The sequence below is a fragment of the Nycticebus coucang genome, chromosome 1 (assembly GCF_027406575.1).
Source record: "Nycticebus coucang isolate mNycCou1 chromosome 1, mNycCou1.pri, whole genome shotgun sequence".
Taxonomy (NCBI): Eukaryota; Metazoa; Chordata; class Mammalia; order Primates; family Lorisidae; genus Nycticebus; species Nycticebus coucang.
Genome location: NC_069780.1, coordinates 23,014,163 through 23,032,284, shown reverse-complemented (window position 1 = coordinate 23,032,284; position 18,122 = coordinate 23,014,163). Strand labels below are relative to the sequence as shown.

Genomic DNA, 18,122 nt, shown 5'->3' with positions numbered 1-18,122 from the left:
TGGGTTAAGTTTATTTACTATGCCTTTTGTTCTCAGAAACTATAATACCTACATAATCACTGTGAGGACTTTATTCACCTTCTAAATGCACAGGGCTATATGACCTACCATCTTCACAAATTAGAATGCCTTCAAAAGTATGATCTCCAAAAATTAACAAACCTTTCATTTATAAATAAGTTTATTTATAATGATATTTACATAATAAAAACAAGACACATGAAACTCACAAGTCATACAAAGAAACTGATTATAATAAAAACAGCAATACGGACTGACAGGCAGAAATTTAAAGAAAGATTTAATAAAGAGTTAAATATCAAATAGACAACTTTACTTCTAACTTCCACTTTGTCACCTACACTGAATTAGAATTGAACAATGGCTCTCTCTTCAGGCGGTCCTGTTCTGGAAATTCTGGGAACTGGCAAATTATATTTTGATAGGAGTTTAAAGGTAATGACCTATTTCCATGCAGTACCTAATGCTGCCTTAACAGGGGTCACATTCAGTCTGCTTTGAAGTGAAATAGCTTTGAGTTAATCTGTTCTGCCAGGCTAGAAAACTGTCACCAACATTTTGTTGATGCGTGGAGTTGTGGCAGGGTAAACTACTATTTAGAGAGGAAGAGGAACTGGAGCACAAGTGACTGGGCAACAGTTTCAAGAGAAGCAAAAGCCAGGAGATGGAAATCAATGAAAACATGCACAAGATTAGGCAGAGTAATAAGCACAATTAGTGCAGTTGGGAAATAAACAGAAGGAATTAATCCATGGAGCAAGATAAGGGCTTCTTTAGTTACCATTCACTGGAAAACAACTTAGTGCCTAGCCAAAGAATGTGTTTTAACAGAAGTACTTGAGAGGACCTGGGGGGTGTTAGTATATGGAATGCCACCTTTAAATTCAGATTGAGTTCTTATTGACATTGGTGAACATCTGCTTCAAATAGCAATAAAATGAAAGCTATATAAACTATACAGCTACATTTTAAAACTAACATAATAAAAAAGAATTTCAAATGAGATAAGCAAAAATAAGACATAAACATTGTCAAATAAGGCACATGTAAAAATCTACACACATTATCCAGTGAAAGACAATATATATATATTTGGAGGTAGAAATAATTACAAAAATACTGACATTTCTAAAGCATTAGCGTATTTGTTACAAACAATCACCAACTAATCCCCATTCAGAAAACTGCTTTGTAAAATGATTATTCAACATCTTAAGGACTATGTATTTGTGGCTCTTTTTTTTTTCTTTTTTTTTTTTTTAAATTTCATGTGTGAGCATCTGGAGAATTCAGTTAGTGGCAAAAAAGTTGTCCATACTATGAGAAATGCAATATGGAAATTATAAAAAGTTATAAATGTTCATAAGCCCCATGGTCATCATAATGTAAATGTCCTTGAGTGCACCAAGTTGATATTTCCTCAGTAATTAGGAATTCACAATTCTTATTTCACAGGCCCATTGATGTCTTTAGTAACGTGGCTATATCCGCTGGCATATTCCCCTCATCACCTGCAAGTCAGAAAGTGGCATTAAAATTTTTGTAAAAATATCCTATTTTATAAAACATTTTCTTTCAATTATTCTCTTTCTTTGGTAAATTTCTACTTATCTGTCAAAGGCCAGTTCATTTCAGTGTCAAACTCTGTTAAAAACCTTCCCTCATAGGCGGTGCCTGTAGCTTAGTGGGTAGGGCGCCGGCCACATACACCCAGGCTATGGGGTTCAAACCCAGCCTGGCCCAGCTAAATTACAATGACAACTGCAACCAAAAAATAGCCAGGCGTTGTGGCGGTTGCCTGTAGTCCCAGCTACCTGGGAGGCTGAGGCAAGAGAATCACTTAAGCCCAAGAGTTGGAGGTTGCTGTGAGCTGGGACGCCACAGCACTCTACTGAGGGGTGCAGTTTGAGGCTCTGTCTCAAAAAAACCCAAAAAAAACAAAAAAACAAAACCTTCCCTCTTATGTATATTAGGGTTATTTTCTCCATGTTCTTGTTCATATTGCCAGCATAGCAATCTAAATGTTTCTTATTTTATACAGACATAAATATATAAAGATACATAGACATAGATAATTCAGATCACATCTAATCATATAATACATAGTACTTCTCAGGTTTTCTAATTAAAAGAAAAATATTATTATATAACAGAGTAGGGAAAACAAAAACAACAGTCCTTAAACCCCAAGCAAACCAAAAATAATTTAATCTATACTCTTATTTTTGATCTAAAAATACAATCACTAACTTAGACCCATTTTGCACAGATAAATAACACATTGACTACAGAGTATCAGTTGAAGATTAAATTAACCACTGTAAATTACCATTTACCCAATATCTGCCCCACATTTTAAATAAACAGGACCCACTGTCTAAACCAGTATTTTCCTTTTTCTTTTTAAAGGTTTTATTTTTATTTATTTATTTTATTATTTTTTTTTTTGAGGCAGACTCTCACTATGTCCCCCTTGGTAGAGTGTGATGGTGTCACTGCTCACGGCAACCTCAAACTCTTGGGCTTAAGTGATTCTCTCGCCTCAGCCTCCCAAGTAGCTGGGACTATTGGCACCTGCCACGATGCAAAAAATCCACTGCTACTTTTTTGTTACAGTTGGCTTTGTTGTTTAGCTGGGCCACGCTGGGTTTAAATCCACCAACCTCGCATATGGCTGGCACTGTAACCACTGTGGTATGAGCTCGGAGCATAAACGATTATTTTTCAACCTTTTTTATCTCACAGCGTACTTGAATCTATAATGAAACTTCCATGGCACACTTTAATTATGTTCATCAAAAAAAAAGAGTAAAAAAAAAAAAAGAATGTACTAGGTCAGATGGAGTGGCTTATACCTGTAATCCTCCTGGTATTCTGGAAGGCCAAGGCAGTGGATTACCTGAGCTCAGGAGTTTAAGATCAGCCTGAGCAAGAGTGAGACCCCCGTCTTTAAATATAGCCGGGTGCTGTGGTAGGAGCCTGTAGTCCCAGCTACTCGGGAGGCTGAGCCAAGAAAATCACTTGAGCCCAAGAATTAGAGGTTGCTGTGAGCTGTGACACTATGGCACTAAACCCCAGGGTGACAAAGTGAGACTCTGCCTCAAAACAAACAAAAATATATAGTTACTGCATTTGAACTTCTTTAGGAAATAATTTAATTAAAAGTTTTTGCAGCAAATTTAAGATCCTCTTATAGTACACCAGTTGAAAATCACTGGTCTAGACACTCATAGCAATTGACATTTTTTTCTTTTTCAAACAGTCTCATTATGTCACTCTCTGAAAAGTGCCATGGTATCACAGCTCACAGCAACCTCTAATTCTTGGGCTCAAGCGATTCTCTTGCCTCAGCCTCCAAGTAGCTGGGACTACAGGTGCCCACCACAACGCCCAGCTATTTTTTTTGTTGCAGTTGCTTTGTTGTTTAGCTGGCCTGGGCTAGGTTTGAACCCACCAGCCCTGGTACAGTGGCTGGCCCTAACCATTGAATGCCAAGCCAGAATTGAAATTTTCTAAGATAACCCTATGTCACAGTGACACAGAATTTGCCGATCTTAGTTAATGCAATTCAGCCTCCATATTGTTAGATGAATTGATGTATTAATTTACTGGGTAATAACAATGGCACAGCTGGCAATTCATATATATTTGCTGATTTGCTATAGATCTGTAGCTATAAATAATTTTATAAATTGGATATGGCTAAAATACAGCAAAATAGTCACTCCTCTCTCTTTCCCACTCTCAAAACATACACTCCAATATTATAATTATAATCTATGAAAGTATAAGTACTTTTATCTACTCTTTTTCTGTAAAACCAACTAAGTATATACAGATAAATATATACACACGGAGGAACAGAAAATCCTGCATAAACCCTTAGGGGTTCACTGATACACTTGCCTCCACACTCATCCATAGATTCAAAAGCAGCCCAAGAAACCAGTTAACACACTTGTCCTAAATTAAGTGATACCACATCAGGAGTAAAGCAGGAGATAACTGAGCAAGATGGCGGCCAAGTAACATCTTCCCTGCAACTGGGCATGGTGAATCTGGGGAGATAAGACCCCAGGCATCTCTGGCTGGTGGGATCTGCCTATAATCATCCCTTTGAGGATATAGGGAGTCAGTAAGTCCCTTCTGGACCCTAACAGGAGGACAAAAATAGTGGAAAACTGGCAAGTGGTTGTGTGCGTTTGATAGACCTAATCCCGCCAGCAACCGTAAGTACAAGAAGCAGTGAGACTGTCAACCGGAAAGGCCTTGCCTATGAACTGTTTTGGTGTTTTTGGACTTGGCACTCAGTTGAACTGCCTTGGGGAGAGCTTGAGCAGGAGTGTGGAGAACTTTGGGCATTGTCTAGGGCCCCAGAATGAGCCACTGAGCTGGATGGAGCTAATAGTATTCGGCTGTGGGCCACAGGGAGCCATTGTGAGACAATTGCCCTGGCAAGCTCTGCCCTCAGGGTCGCAGAGCAAGGACTGGGCGGGAGCTAGTAACCTAGTGACTGAGCAGCCTAAAGGTGGGGACTGAGCTGCCTTACAGCCTTAACCCTCAGGGGCAGAGGGAGACTGGTCTTGGCAGACTGGAGCCTCAGGCTGTTGCCCTGGGTAGAGTGCTGTGACGTCACAGCTCATAGCAACCTCAAACTCCTGGGCTTGGCACTGCCCAGACCTCCATAAGAGCTGCGCCTGTCGGGCCTCCGCATTCCCTGACCAGGAACTGCGGGAACTGCACAACCCGGTGTCCTCCTTCCCTCTTGTACCTTTCCTGCCTCCACACCGGCCTGCTCGTCTGGCCAGGGACACTGGTAGCCACGTGACCACTGGCGTCCTCCCTGCCTCTGCACAGAACCCTTCCCCTGGCCAGAGACTGCTGGAGCCTTGGGCTCTCTGTGCCAAACTCACTGGGCACCAGGCACTCTCAGAACTGTGCGTACCACCTTTTGCCCTGTTGCTGGATGTGTCACACTCTGGAGCTGCTTCCACAACCAGAACTCCCTAGCTAGGGCAGCTGCAGAGGAACTACACAAGGTCACTCCCTACAAAGATCCAGCAACAATAGAGTGATCCCACTGGGGTCTACTCTTGAAGAGACACTGCCCAATTCTGAGGAGAGCCAGAGGCAACAGTGAAAAACAATCATGAGGTGAAATCAACAGAAAAACTCTGGCAATATGAATAATCAGAGTAGATCAACTCCCCCAAGGAACAATGGGGCAGACAGAGCACAAGATCCCATGCACAAACAAATAGCTGAGATGTCAGAAATTGAATTCAGAATCTGGATAGAAAATGAAATCGAATTAGAATTCCAAGCAGTAACACAAAAGATATCTCAAGAATTCAATGAATTCAAAGACCACATGACCAAAGATACTGACAGATTGAGAAAAGAAGTTGCAGCCCTCAAAGATCTGAGAAACACAGTAGAATCCCTCAGCAACAGAATGGAGCAAGCAGAAGAATTTCTGACATTGAAGACAAAAGCTTTTGAACACTCCCAAACTCTCAAAGAGGAAGAGAAATGGAGAGCAAAAACAGATAACTCTCTCATAGAGCTCTGGGACAATTTGAAGAAAACCAATATTCATCTTATAGGGATCCCCGAAAGCGATGAAGTGACTTCACAAGGTACAGAGTCTCTTCTCCATGAGATTATGAAAGGAGAACTTTCCAGACATGCCAAGAGATTCTTAAATTCAAATAGCAGACATTTTCAGAACTCCAACATGACTCAACCGGAATAAGACATCTCCCAGACACATGATAATCAATTTCACTAAAGTTAATATGAAGGAGAAAATTCTGAAAGCAGCCAGACGAAAGAAAACCATCACCTACAAGGGCAAGAATATTAGAATAACTGCAGATCTCCCTGCTGAAACCTTTCAAGCTAGAAGAGGATGGTCATCGACTTTTAATCTCCTAAAACACAATAACTTTCAACCCAGGATCCTGTACCCAGCTAAACGGAGTTTCATTTATGATGGAGAAATTAAATACTTCAATGACATTCACATGTTGAAGAAATTTGCCATAATTAAACCAGTTCTCCAGAATATTCTCAGACCTATCCTCCATAAGGACCAGGGTAATCCTCCACCACAAAAGTAAACCCACCCAGAAAATTCTGATCAAATTCCAAATTCCACAGTCTCAAAAGGATTAAAAATGTCCACCGGACTCTTGAAAGGCTTATTGATATTCTCAATTAATGTGAATGGTTTAAATTGTCCTCTAACGAGGCACAGGTTGGCTGACTGCATATAAAAACTCAAGCCAGCTATCTGCTGCATACAAGAATAGCATCTCACATTAAAAGACAAATATAGACTCAAGGTGAAGGGATGGTCATCTATATTCCAGGCAAATGGAAAGCAGAAAAAAGCAGGCGTTGCTATCCTATTCACAGACGCAATAGGCTTTAAACCAACCGAAATAAGGAAGGATAAGGACGGACACTTCTTATTTGTTAAAGGTAATACTCAATATGATGAGATCTCAATTATTAATATTTATGCACCCAACCAGAATGCACCTCAATTTATAAGAGAAACTCTAACAGACACGAGCAACTTGATTTCCTCCACTTCCATAGTAGTTGGAGATCTTAACACCGCTTTAGCAGTGCTGGATAGATCCTCCAAAAAGAAGCTAAGCAAGGAAATTTTAGATTTAAACGTACCCATTCAACATCTGGACTTAACAGACATCTACAGAACATTTCATCCCAACAAAACTGAATACATATTCTTCTCATCAGCCCACGGAACATACTCCAAAATCGACCACATCCCAGGCCACAAATCTAACCTCAGCAAATTTAAAAAAATAGAAATTAAAAAAAAAAAATAGAAATTATTCCTTGCATCTTCTCAGACCATCATGGAATAAAAGTTGAACTCAATAACAACAGGAAACTGCATACCCATACAAAAACATGGAAACTAAACAACCTCATGCTGAAGGATAGATGAGTTACAGACGAGATTAAGAAGGAAATCACCAAATTTTTGGAACAAAACAACAATCAAGACACAAATTATCAGAACCTTTGGGGCACTGCAAAGACAGTCCTAAGCGGGAAATTTATAGCACTACAAGCCTTCCTCAAGAAAACGGAAAGAGAGGAAGTTAATAACTTAATGGGACATCTTAAGCAACTGGAGAAGGAAGAACACTCCAACCCCAAACCCAGCAGAAGCAAAGAAATAACCAAAATCAGAACAGAATTAAATGAAATTGAAAACAAAAGAATTATACAACAGATCGATAAATACAAAAGTTGGTTTTTTGAAAAGATCAATAAAATAGATAAATCTTTGGCCAACCTAACCAGGAAAAAAAGAGTAAAATCTCTAATTTCATCAATGAAATTGATGAAATAACAACAGACCCCTCAGAAATTCAAAAAAATCCTTAACAAATACTACAAGAAACTCTACTCTCAGAAATATGAACATCTGAAAGAAATCGACCAATACCTGGAAGTACGCCACCTACCAAGACTTTGCCAGAACAAAGTGGAAATGTTAAACAGGCCTATATCAAGTTCTGAAATAGCATCAACTATACAAAATCTCCCTAAAAAGAAAAGCCCAGGACCACATGGCTTTACATCAGAATTCTACCAACCCTTTAAAGAAGAACTAGTACCTATATTACTAAACCTCTTCTAAAATATAGAAAAAGAAGGAATATTACCCAACACATTCTATGAAGCAAACATCACCTTGATCCCCAAACCAGGGAAAGACCCAACAAGAAAAGAAAATTATAGACCAATATCAGTAATGAATATAGATGCTAAAATACTCAATAAGATCCTAACAAAAAGAATCCAACAACACATCAAAAAAATTATACACCATGACCAAGTGGGATTTACCCCAGACTCTCATGGCTGGTTCAATATACGTAAATCTATAAATGTAATTCAGCACATAAACAAACTAAAAAATAAGGACCATATGATTCTTGCAATTGATGCAGAAAAAGCTTTTGATAATATCCAGCATCCCTTCATGATTAGAACACTTAAGAAAATTGGTATAGAAGGGACATTTCTTAAACTAATAGAGGCCATCTACAGCAAACCCACAGCCAATATCGTATTGAATGGAGTTAAATTGAAATCATTTCCACTTAGATCAGGAACCAGGTAAGGTTGCCCATTGTCTCCATTGCTCTTTAACATTGTAATGGAAGTTTTAGCCATTGCAATTAGGGAAGAAAAGGCGATCAAGAGTATCCACATAGGGGGTCAGAAGAGATCAAACTATCACTCTTTGCAGATGATATGATCATGTATCTGGAAAACACTAGGGATTCTACTACAAAACTTTTAGAAGTGATCAAGGAATACAGCAATGTCTCAGGCTACAAAATCAACACCCATAAATCTGTAGCCTTTATATATACCAACAACAACCAAGCCAAAATAACAGTCAAGGACTCTATTCCTTTCACAGTAGTGCCAAAGAAGATGAAATATTTGGGAGTATACCTAACAAAAGACATGAAAGATCTCTACAAAGAGAACTATGAAACTTTAAGAAAAGAAATAGCTGAAGATGTTAACAAATGGAAAAACATGGCTGGGAAGAATCAACATTGTTAAAATGTCTCTACTACCCACAGCAATATATAATTTTAATGCAATTCCTATTAAAGCTCCATTGTCATACTTTAAAGATGTTGAAAAAATAATACTTCGTTTTATATGGAAAACGAAGAAAAACCTCGAATAGCCAAAACATTACTCAGAAATAAAAACAAAGCAGGAGGAATCATGCTACCAGACCTGAGACTGTACTGTAAATCGATAGTGATCAAAACAGCAGGGTACTGGCACAAAAACAGAGAAGTAGATGTCTGGAACAGAATAGAGAACTAAGAGATGAATCCAGGTACTTACCGTTATTTGATCTTTGACAAGCCAATTAAAAACATTCAGTGGGGAAAAGACTCCCTATTTAACAAATGGTGCTGGGTAAACTGGCTGGCAACCTGAAGAAGATTGAAACTGGACCCATACCTTTTACCATTAACTAAGATAGACTCTCACTGGATAAAAGATTTAAACTGAATACATGAAACAGTAAAAATACTTGAAGAAAACGCAGGGAAAACTCTTGAAGGAATCGGCCTGGGTGAATATTTTATGAGGAGGACTCCCCAGGCAATTGAAGTAGTATCAAAAATACACTACTGGGACCTGATCAAACTAAAAAGCTTCTGCACAGCCAAGAACATAGTAAGTAAAGCAAGCAGACAGCCCTCAGAATGGGAGAAAATATTTGCAGGTTATACCTCCGATAAAGGTCTAATAACCAGAATCCACAGAGAACTCAAACGTATTAGCAAAAAAAGAACAAGTGATCACGTCTCAGGGTGGGCAAGAGACTTGAAGAGAAACTTCTCTAAGGAAGACAGACACACGATCTACAAACACATGAAAAAAGCTCATCATCCTTATTCATCAGAGAAATGCAAGTCAAAACTACTTTGAGATAACACCTAACCCCAGTAAGAGTAGCCCGCATAACAAAATCCCAAAACCAGAGATGTTGGTGTGGATGTGGAGGAAAGGGCACACTTCTACACTGCTGGTGGGAATCACACTAATACGTTCGTTCTTGAAGGATGTTTGGAGAATACTTAGAGACCTAAAAATAGACCTGTCATTCCATCCTATAATTCCTTTACTAGGTTTATACCCAGAAGACCAAAAATCACATCATAACAAAGACATCTGTACCTGAATGTTTATTGCAGCCCAATTCATTATTGCTAAGTCATGGAAGAAGCCCAAGTGCCCATCGACCCACAAATGGACTAGCAAATTGTGGTACATGTATACCATAGAATATTATGCAGCCTTAAAGAAAGATGGAGACTTTAACTCTTTCATGTTTACATGGATGGAGCTGGAACATATTCTTCTTAGCAAAGTATCTCAGGAATGGAAGAAAAAATATCCAATGTACTCAGCCCACTATGAAGCTAATTTATAGCTTTCACATGAAGGCTATAACTCCACTATAGCACAAGACTATGGGGAAAGGGCCAAGGGAGTGGGGAGGTTAAGGGGGAGGGAGGGCAATGCGTGGGGCCGCACCTACGGTGCATCTTAGAATGGGTACAGGCAAAACTTACTAAATGCAGAATACAAATGGTCTGCATACAACAACTAAGAAAATGCCATGAAGGGTATGTTGAACAGTTTGATGAGAATATTTCAGATTGTATATGAAACCCAGCACATTGTACCCCTTGATTGCACTAATGTACACAGCTATGATTTAACAATAAAATAATAATAAATAAATAAAAAGGAGTAAAGCAGGAAAAGAAGGAATAGAGTAAGGAAGAATAAAAGATACAATAAAATGCAGTGGACCCTGGTTTTATAAAAAAATGCTACACAAGACAGCAAAAGGATAACTGAGAGAAATCTGAATATGAAGAATATAATGTCTGGGATTTGCTATTAATTTTCCTGGATTCAATAATGGTACTGCAGTAACTTAGAGAAATACACTGAAGTCCTGAAAACAAGCATCCATGTTTCTCACTGACTTTGTAAAGGTTGGGAGGGGGAAGGCAGATGAAGCAGATATTGTAAATATTCCAACTACCAAACTCCTCAGAACATAGTGTCTTTCACTTCATCTCGTAACTGCAGTAATTCCGTCTTTAGCTGTGCCCCCGGTTTCATTTAAATAACCCTGACATGAACTGAGGAGAGAACATGCCTTCCTTACCATCTCTCACATGGTGACATTTACCACCATAAATGAAAGGTACCTCTGTAATAGACTGTGCACCTAAACTATGGAAGATCAAAGACTGTGTATGAGAATCACCTGGAAGGCTAACTAGCTAAATCAGAGAACCACTGCTCTGAAATAAACATTGTGCTCCAGGGATTTTTTTTCCTGTCTCTCCTAATGGAATTAATTGTATTTATACATTTTCTTCCTCTTAAACTTTTTATTACAGGAATTCTTACCCTTGACTCGGTGCCTGTAGCTCAAGTGGCTAAGGTGCTAGCCCATATACCAGAGCTGGCAGGGTGGAATCCAGCCTGGGCCTGCCAAACAATAATGACAACTACAACCAAAAAATAGATGGGCCTTGGGGTGGGTGCCTGTAGTCCCAGCTACTTGGGAGGCTGAGGCAAAAGAATTGCTTAAGTGCAGGAGTTGGAGGTTGCTGTGAACTATGATGTCACAGTACTCTACCCAGGGCTACCGCTTGAGGCTCTGTCTCAAAAAAAAAATAAAATAAAAAAAGAAAGAAAGAAATTCTTACCTCCAAATGATGAAAGCATAGTGTGAATGAAAGTACGATAATTTAACAAGTATTTAACCCAGATATACAAAACCAAAGATTTACTCTTTGGAAAATTTAAATCTGAGGAACTTTGGACTTGGAATAGTAGAAAACAGAGGGTTGTACTGAAAACAGGAAAATTAAATGTCTGAATATGAGAACAAACTTTCCCTGTCCACTCCCCCTCAGCTCTGAGAACAGTCAGTTGGCTCATACCACAAGAGACTGGGCAGTATCCCTCTGAGAAAATGAACCAGGCCACACGAAAAGACCTATGGTTAAAGACAGAAGTCCAACAACCAAAGGCTGAGTCCCTGAATAATTAACTATCATGGTTTTATTTAAAAATTTATTGTTAGGATAAAATCCATATATCTTAAAATTTATTACCATTGTTAAGAGAATGTAATCACTTTACCAAATTCTAAAAGGTGTCCTAAATATATAATCAGGAAAAAAAATTTCCCAAATAGAACCTGCCTTGTGCATGTGGCACTATTGTATTTGCTAGATAACCCCAAACTGGCAAGTTGCCACATTCCAAAAAAGCCTAATAATTCCGTTAATTATATAAGTCATGACTTATATAATTATAATTATATAAGGATCCATTATAATAGGATGAGCCTTCTCATCCTCACCCTTAACTCCACAGAAACCTGAAATAAACACTATACAAGACAGACAAGTATTAATTTAAACCATATGCATCTCTTTGAAGACATATTAAAATGTTTTGATTTCGGTATAGTATAGAGAACCTAACAAAATACTAGAACATAGTAAATATTCTTTTTTGAGACAGAGTCTCACTTTGTTGCCCTTGGTAGAATACCCTGGTGTCATAGACTTTGTTGCCCTTGGTAGAGTACCCTGGTGTCATAGCTCACAGTAACCTCAGACTGTTGGGCTCAAGTGATCCTCTTACCTCAGCATCCCAAGCAGCTGGGAATATAGGTACCCACCAACATGCCTGGCTATTTTTATTTTTATTTTATTTTATTTGAGACAGAGTCTCACCATGTTGCCCTCAGTAGAGTCCCACAGCATCACAGCTCACAGCAACCTCCAACTCTTGGGCTCAAGCAATTCCCTTACCCTGGCCACCCAAGTAGCCAGCACCCGCCACGATGCCTGGCTACGTTTTTGTTGCAGTTGTCATTGTTGTTTAGTAGGTATGGGCCAGGCTCAAACCTGCCAGCCTCGGTACGGTAACCACTGTGCTACGGGCACCGAACCACCTGGCTATTTTTAGCAATGAGGTCTCACTCTTGTTCAGGCTGGTCTCAAACTTCTGAGCTCAAGCAAATAACCTGCCTCGGCCTCCCAAAATGCTAGGATTACAGGAGTGAGCCACCATGCCTGGCCTCATTTAAATATTCATCTGAATTGAATAATCATTATTAATATTAGAAATATCCTTATTAGAATAAAAACTTTATTTCCAACTAAATTTAGCATTAAATAAAAGCACGATGCAAAAAAAGAACATGCTAAAACTTGTGTAAAAGGGAAGACAGACTTATACTTATTTCTATGTGCATGCAATAACTGGTCGACCACACACTGAAGAAAACAAAAGGCTAACATGCATCACGATGGGGATGCTGGGTGATGGGGTGAGGAGGAGACCTCTGTATGTCCTTTCAGATCTTCTGAATTTTGAAACTATGAATGTATTATCTTTTCAATAATATATACAAAAATGAAAATTTTAAACTTATGAACCTTTAAAGATTATTCTTTTGGACAGGGTGGAGTGGGTAGTGGTTACTTATTGGAGGGTTTGCTTTAAGGTCCAACTGCTTCAATGTGAAAAGTTGGGACTATCAAATTTTCCCCTAAAGTGCATTTTACTGCATTGCAGTATAATAAATACCTACTACTTAAAATGAAGTTAATGTAAATGTTAGGGTTCTTAATAAAGTCAACTATGCCCTAAAATATAGTATGCCAAGTATTTTAAACCTTTGGGTTCATAAATAATACTTATGTAGTAAGCAAATCATAAAATTGTAGATATAACAGATACAAACTTAATTTTGGAGACGTTCTTATCAAGAATAAGATAAAGTATGAAAAAGGCGAAATTTTCCAAAACCAAGTATTTAAATTAGTTGTGGCAAAATAGATTATAGTTCTTTTGCAGTGAGAACATAGTTACATCATCCCTAAACCGTATGCTGCCTTAGGATTTAGGTAATATGAAACAGCTATTTCAGATTAAAGTTTCTGCCCACAACAGCTTACCTTCATCTACTGTGGTCATATCTTGTTCTAGTTTCAGTTTCTGCTGGTTAATTTTTAGCATAGATTCTTCAATAGTCCCTTGGCTTATTAATTTTATAACTAGCACTTCTCTAAAAAAATACAAGATATGTCCATTGGTTATTAAATTAGTTTTTAGATACATGCAAACTATATTTGAGTCCAAAAAAGAATAATTTGAAAATTATGACAAATATTTCCTTAAATTTAAATTATCCTTTTATTCAAACTAATTGAGATTGACATTTTCTAACCACTTAGCTTTTTAGGAACCCTTTCCAACTAATGTAAAAGAATGATACTTGCACTTCAAAAATTATTGATAAAACTGTATTACAACAAACAGTTCTGTGTTCAGATAAAAATTACATTTTCAAAAGAAACATCCCTTGTTTATCAGGTTCTAAGAAATAGTTCTGTACAGTAAAGCAGTGTAGTAAAGTACAAAGCTCCACTATGGGCATGGATAAATATTTGGGCCATAAATAAATATATCAATTATCTTTTGGAAAGATAATAAAATACTCCACAAAGAAGACATTGAATATTTCATGTTTATATATGAAAGCAGAGTTGAATTGTAGTTATTTTCACCTCTTTATAGTTCTGTGACCAATGTCAATATGAACCTAAACCTAAAATAACCTACTTCTCAAATAATCTATTTCCTACAGGGTAGATAACAAGGTAGCCATGGTATGTTCACTATCAAGTCTGGCTCTTAAATGATCTAACAAGCAAGTCTTTTTCAATTACTAATCTTGTTCATCAGGGTAGACCACTAATGATACTCCCTCTTTATGAACTGCCAAACTATCTGTGGTGAGAGTAGGTAGTTATTTTTTCTTAACTACTAAAAAAGGGTAGGTTACAGACGGAAGTTCATGTTCAATATAGCTGGTACAAAATACGTTAGCTGCCATGCTTTGCTGAAAAAATTAAAACTAATGCAGGACATCCAACACACTATATTCTATACAAATTAACAGGCATTTGCTTAGAAAATACCTTTCACCTGAAAATACTTACTTAGTCTGCCCTACTCTGTGGCATCTATCTTCTGCTTGTTTGTCATTGTAAGGATTACAATCAATATCATGAAGTATAACAACATTTGCTGAGGTCAAATTTATCCCCAATCCACCAGCTTTTGTTGATAGCAAAAAAACAAAGATATCCATATCGGTATTAAACTCATCAATTAGGTGAATCCTGTAAGACAAACATATACGATTGAATTTCATGAAAATGTACATAATTGTACATTTGTTTGTAATTAAAATTGAAAACAATCACATTACATGGAAAAGAAACCTGGGAAGGTGTAAGTACAAGTTTTTGCAAGGCATCACAGTTACATCTGTGGCTTTACCACTGAAGAGCCTTCTCAATTCATCAGCTTCTTTTTAATCGTATTGCGTCGCTTACTAACTCTTCCTTTAATTCAACTATTGAGATTTGATTAGCTCCCAAAGGACCATTTTTGTCCTTTGTTTAATGACTTCTGCCTTATCTACATTCTGCATATGACTTTTCGATCTTTAACCTTCTGATAAGTCTGTCAGCTACAACTAGCAGACAATATACCTGATGAACCAAGGACTTCAAGATGCAACTGTACCAGTACCTTTTTTTTTTTTTTGCAGTTTGTGGACGGGGCTGGGTTTGAACCCGCCACCTCTGGCAAAGGGGGCCGGCACTCTACTCCTTTGAGCCACAAGCACAATTTTTACCCTCATTCCAATGCAGGGAAGAAAAAAATCATTCTGGATGGTTAAAAAATAAGACAAAATACATAAGCCAGCTTGGAAATACTAGAAAAAGCATTCTTTGTTTAAGATGATCTTTTCAAGCTTTGAGAATTAAAAAAGAAGTTAACTACCCTTAAAATATGAATAGCCTATGATTTTAAAACAACTAAAGATAAGGTGCTTTAGACTTTGGATTATTTTTATTACTATTATTTTATATATATGTTTTTTAATTTAAAAATTTATTTTTTAATGTTTGGGATTCAATTACGTTACAAATAATTAGGTTGCACTGATTGCGGTTGTTGAGTAAAGACCCTCTTGTAACTGCTCTCAAGAGGTGTGCCATACACTATAACCCCCCGTTCCCCTCCTTCCTCCCCTCTCCTTAATCCCTCATTCCCCTACCCCAACCCTTGTATTAGATCATCTACTGCCTTCATGATAGAAATGAGTGCACTGGATTCTTGCTTCTCCATTCTTATTATGCTTTACTAAGAAGAATGTGTTCTACCTCCCAAGTTAATACAAAAGATTTAAAGTTTCCATCACTTTAATGGCTGAATAGTATTCTATGGTATACATATACCACAGCTTGTTAATCCATTCCTGGGTTGGTTAGCATTTAGATTGTTTTCACGTTGTGGCAACTGTAAATTGAGATGTGATAAACATCTTTAAGAATTCTCCTTACTTCCTTCCAAAAAGGGTGTATTAGTGTGCAGTCCCACCAGCAGTGTAATGTTGTTTCCCTCTTTCCACATCCACACCAGCAAATGCAGCTTTGAGACTCTGTGATATAGATTATTCTCACTGGGGCTAGGTGATATCTCAGGGTGGTTTTGATTTGCATTTCTCTGATGAAGAGGGATGATGAGCATTTTTTCAAATGTTTGTTAGCCATTCCAGACTTCGGATTATTTTTAAATGGGAAAAACTTTAAAAACTATATAATTTTAATAATTACTTCAAAATATATTTGCATGCAATTTAGACAAAAATATTTAAAAATAAAGTTCCTTTCATTTTAAAGTAATGATGTGAAGCAGCCAAACACAAGACTGAAAGCAACAAAATTCTATAAATGCCAAAAATTCTAACAAATAATAATGAGTGATTTTCTGAAACTCAAGTGAAATATACTAACCTTTCAGAAATCTGAGTCTTTCCATCTAATCTGAGGTACCTATGCTGATGATGTTTTAAGAGTACCTCTAAAATATCCAGCATCATGGTAAACTGGCTAAATAATACAACTCTATCACCCTGTAAAAATACATACATGGATCAGAAACAGAAATATGCAATGATTACACACAGTACTCAAAGGCTTGACAAGGCTAAACAATTAGGAGTGTTACCCATAACATGTTGACAAGTTTACAGAAAATTCCCTATGATACAAATGTCAATTGTTTCTTTAATAAAAATCAAGTACTGATGTCTAAGACAAATTTCTTATTGAACTTTATACCTTATCTTGTATAAACTTCAGAGCTCAAGTTTAACTCTTAGTTTTGGTTTTAAAAACAAATATTACTTCCTTTTCACAACAGAAAAATGTCACCAAATTTGAATAGCTGGATAGGTACATAATACTTAGACTGTGATTACAAAATTAAGCTATTTCACATAAAATGCAGTCTTACTAAGGTAATATTTAACAAATAGTATCTTCTAAAAACTAATTTTGAAGCACCCATGCAGAGATCATAATGATGATCTCTGTTACCTACGAAAAAAGGACAATTAAGATTTTGATTTTAGGCCTGGCACGGTGGCTCACGCCTATAATCCTAGCACTCTGGGAGGCCGGAGCAGGTGGATTGCCCTGAACTCACAGGTTTGAGACCAGTATGAGCTAGACTGAGACCTCCATCTCCAAAAATAGCCAGGCGTTGTGGTGGGCAGGTGTAGTTCCAGCTACTTGGAAAGCTGAGGCAAAACTGTGTGTCTAAGTATGTCAAGAAAACATTCAAAACACTAGGCTCTAGAACAATGCAGACACAGGCTAGAGTTTCAGAAATATGCAATCATGAAAGAATTGCTTCAATAAGTTTAACTGGGAAAATACAATAGGAATATCATTCTTTTTTAATACCTTCTGTTTCAATTCGGATAAGATGCATCCTAAAGCTCGAAATTTTCCAGAATCTAAAATCAAATCCATGTCTAACTGGAAGTCATTAATGTGTCGATACTGTTTACAAAGAACATGTAGTTCAAAGTCTGTCATAACTTCCATATCTTCAAAGATCAGGTCAGGATTAGCCTCACAATGTGTAGGTTCCTTAGAACAAAATAAAACACAACATACTTGAAAATAAAAAAAGTTTTAGTATGATTAAAACTATAATTGTTCATATCTGATAAAATACTTAAATAACATTTTAGTTCAACAGTTTCGCAAAAGAAATCAATATTCCTTCTTTAGGTATAATAAAAGGGGGGAAGTCCTTATCATTTTAGAGCTTATATACTGAATATTTACAGAGGAAATAACACAGAGAATTAGATTCACAATAGCTCTGCAGAGAAGTAAGGGTATAGATGAACCGAGAATAGTGTTATTACCAAATGCTAACTAGAAAAGGGGTGAAGTAATGTTGTATGCTTAGAGAGTTTGTTAAACAATTCTGTTTCTACATGTTTGAAATTCTCCCCCCAGAAGTCTGAAATAATGTAAATTATTTTTAAAAAGAAAATGGAGCAGAGCATGATGGTTCATGCCTATAAT

The 18,122-nt window shown here is 37.3% G+C and overlaps 1 protein-coding gene across 4 annotated transcripts in view; it reads right to left on the bottom strand.

The window, feature by feature from the left end:
- Positions 1–167: 167 nt before the first annotated feature.
- SMARCAD1 (SWI/SNF-related, matrix-associated actin-dependent regulator of chromatin, subfamily a, containing DEAD/H box 1) overlaps positions 168–18,122 on the bottom strand; it is a 96,583-nt gene continuing 78,628 nt past the window's right edge. For all 4 annotated transcript variants that reach the window (XM_053608340.1, XM_053608330.1, XM_053608335.1 and 1 more), the window contains 5 exons: positions 17,487–17,675; positions 16,533–16,651; positions 14,664–14,846; positions 13,617–13,726; positions 168–1,532 (listed from right to left, as the gene is read on the bottom strand). In XM_053608340.1, coding sequence (XP_053464315.1) covers positions 1,471–1,532; positions 13,617–13,726; positions 14,664–14,846; positions 16,533–16,651; positions 17,487–17,675 — 663 coding nt within the window. In that variant the 3' untranslated portion in view covers positions 168–1,470. The remainder of the gene's footprint in view (positions 1,533–13,616; positions 13,727–14,663; positions 14,847–16,532; positions 16,652–17,486; positions 17,676–18,122) is intronic.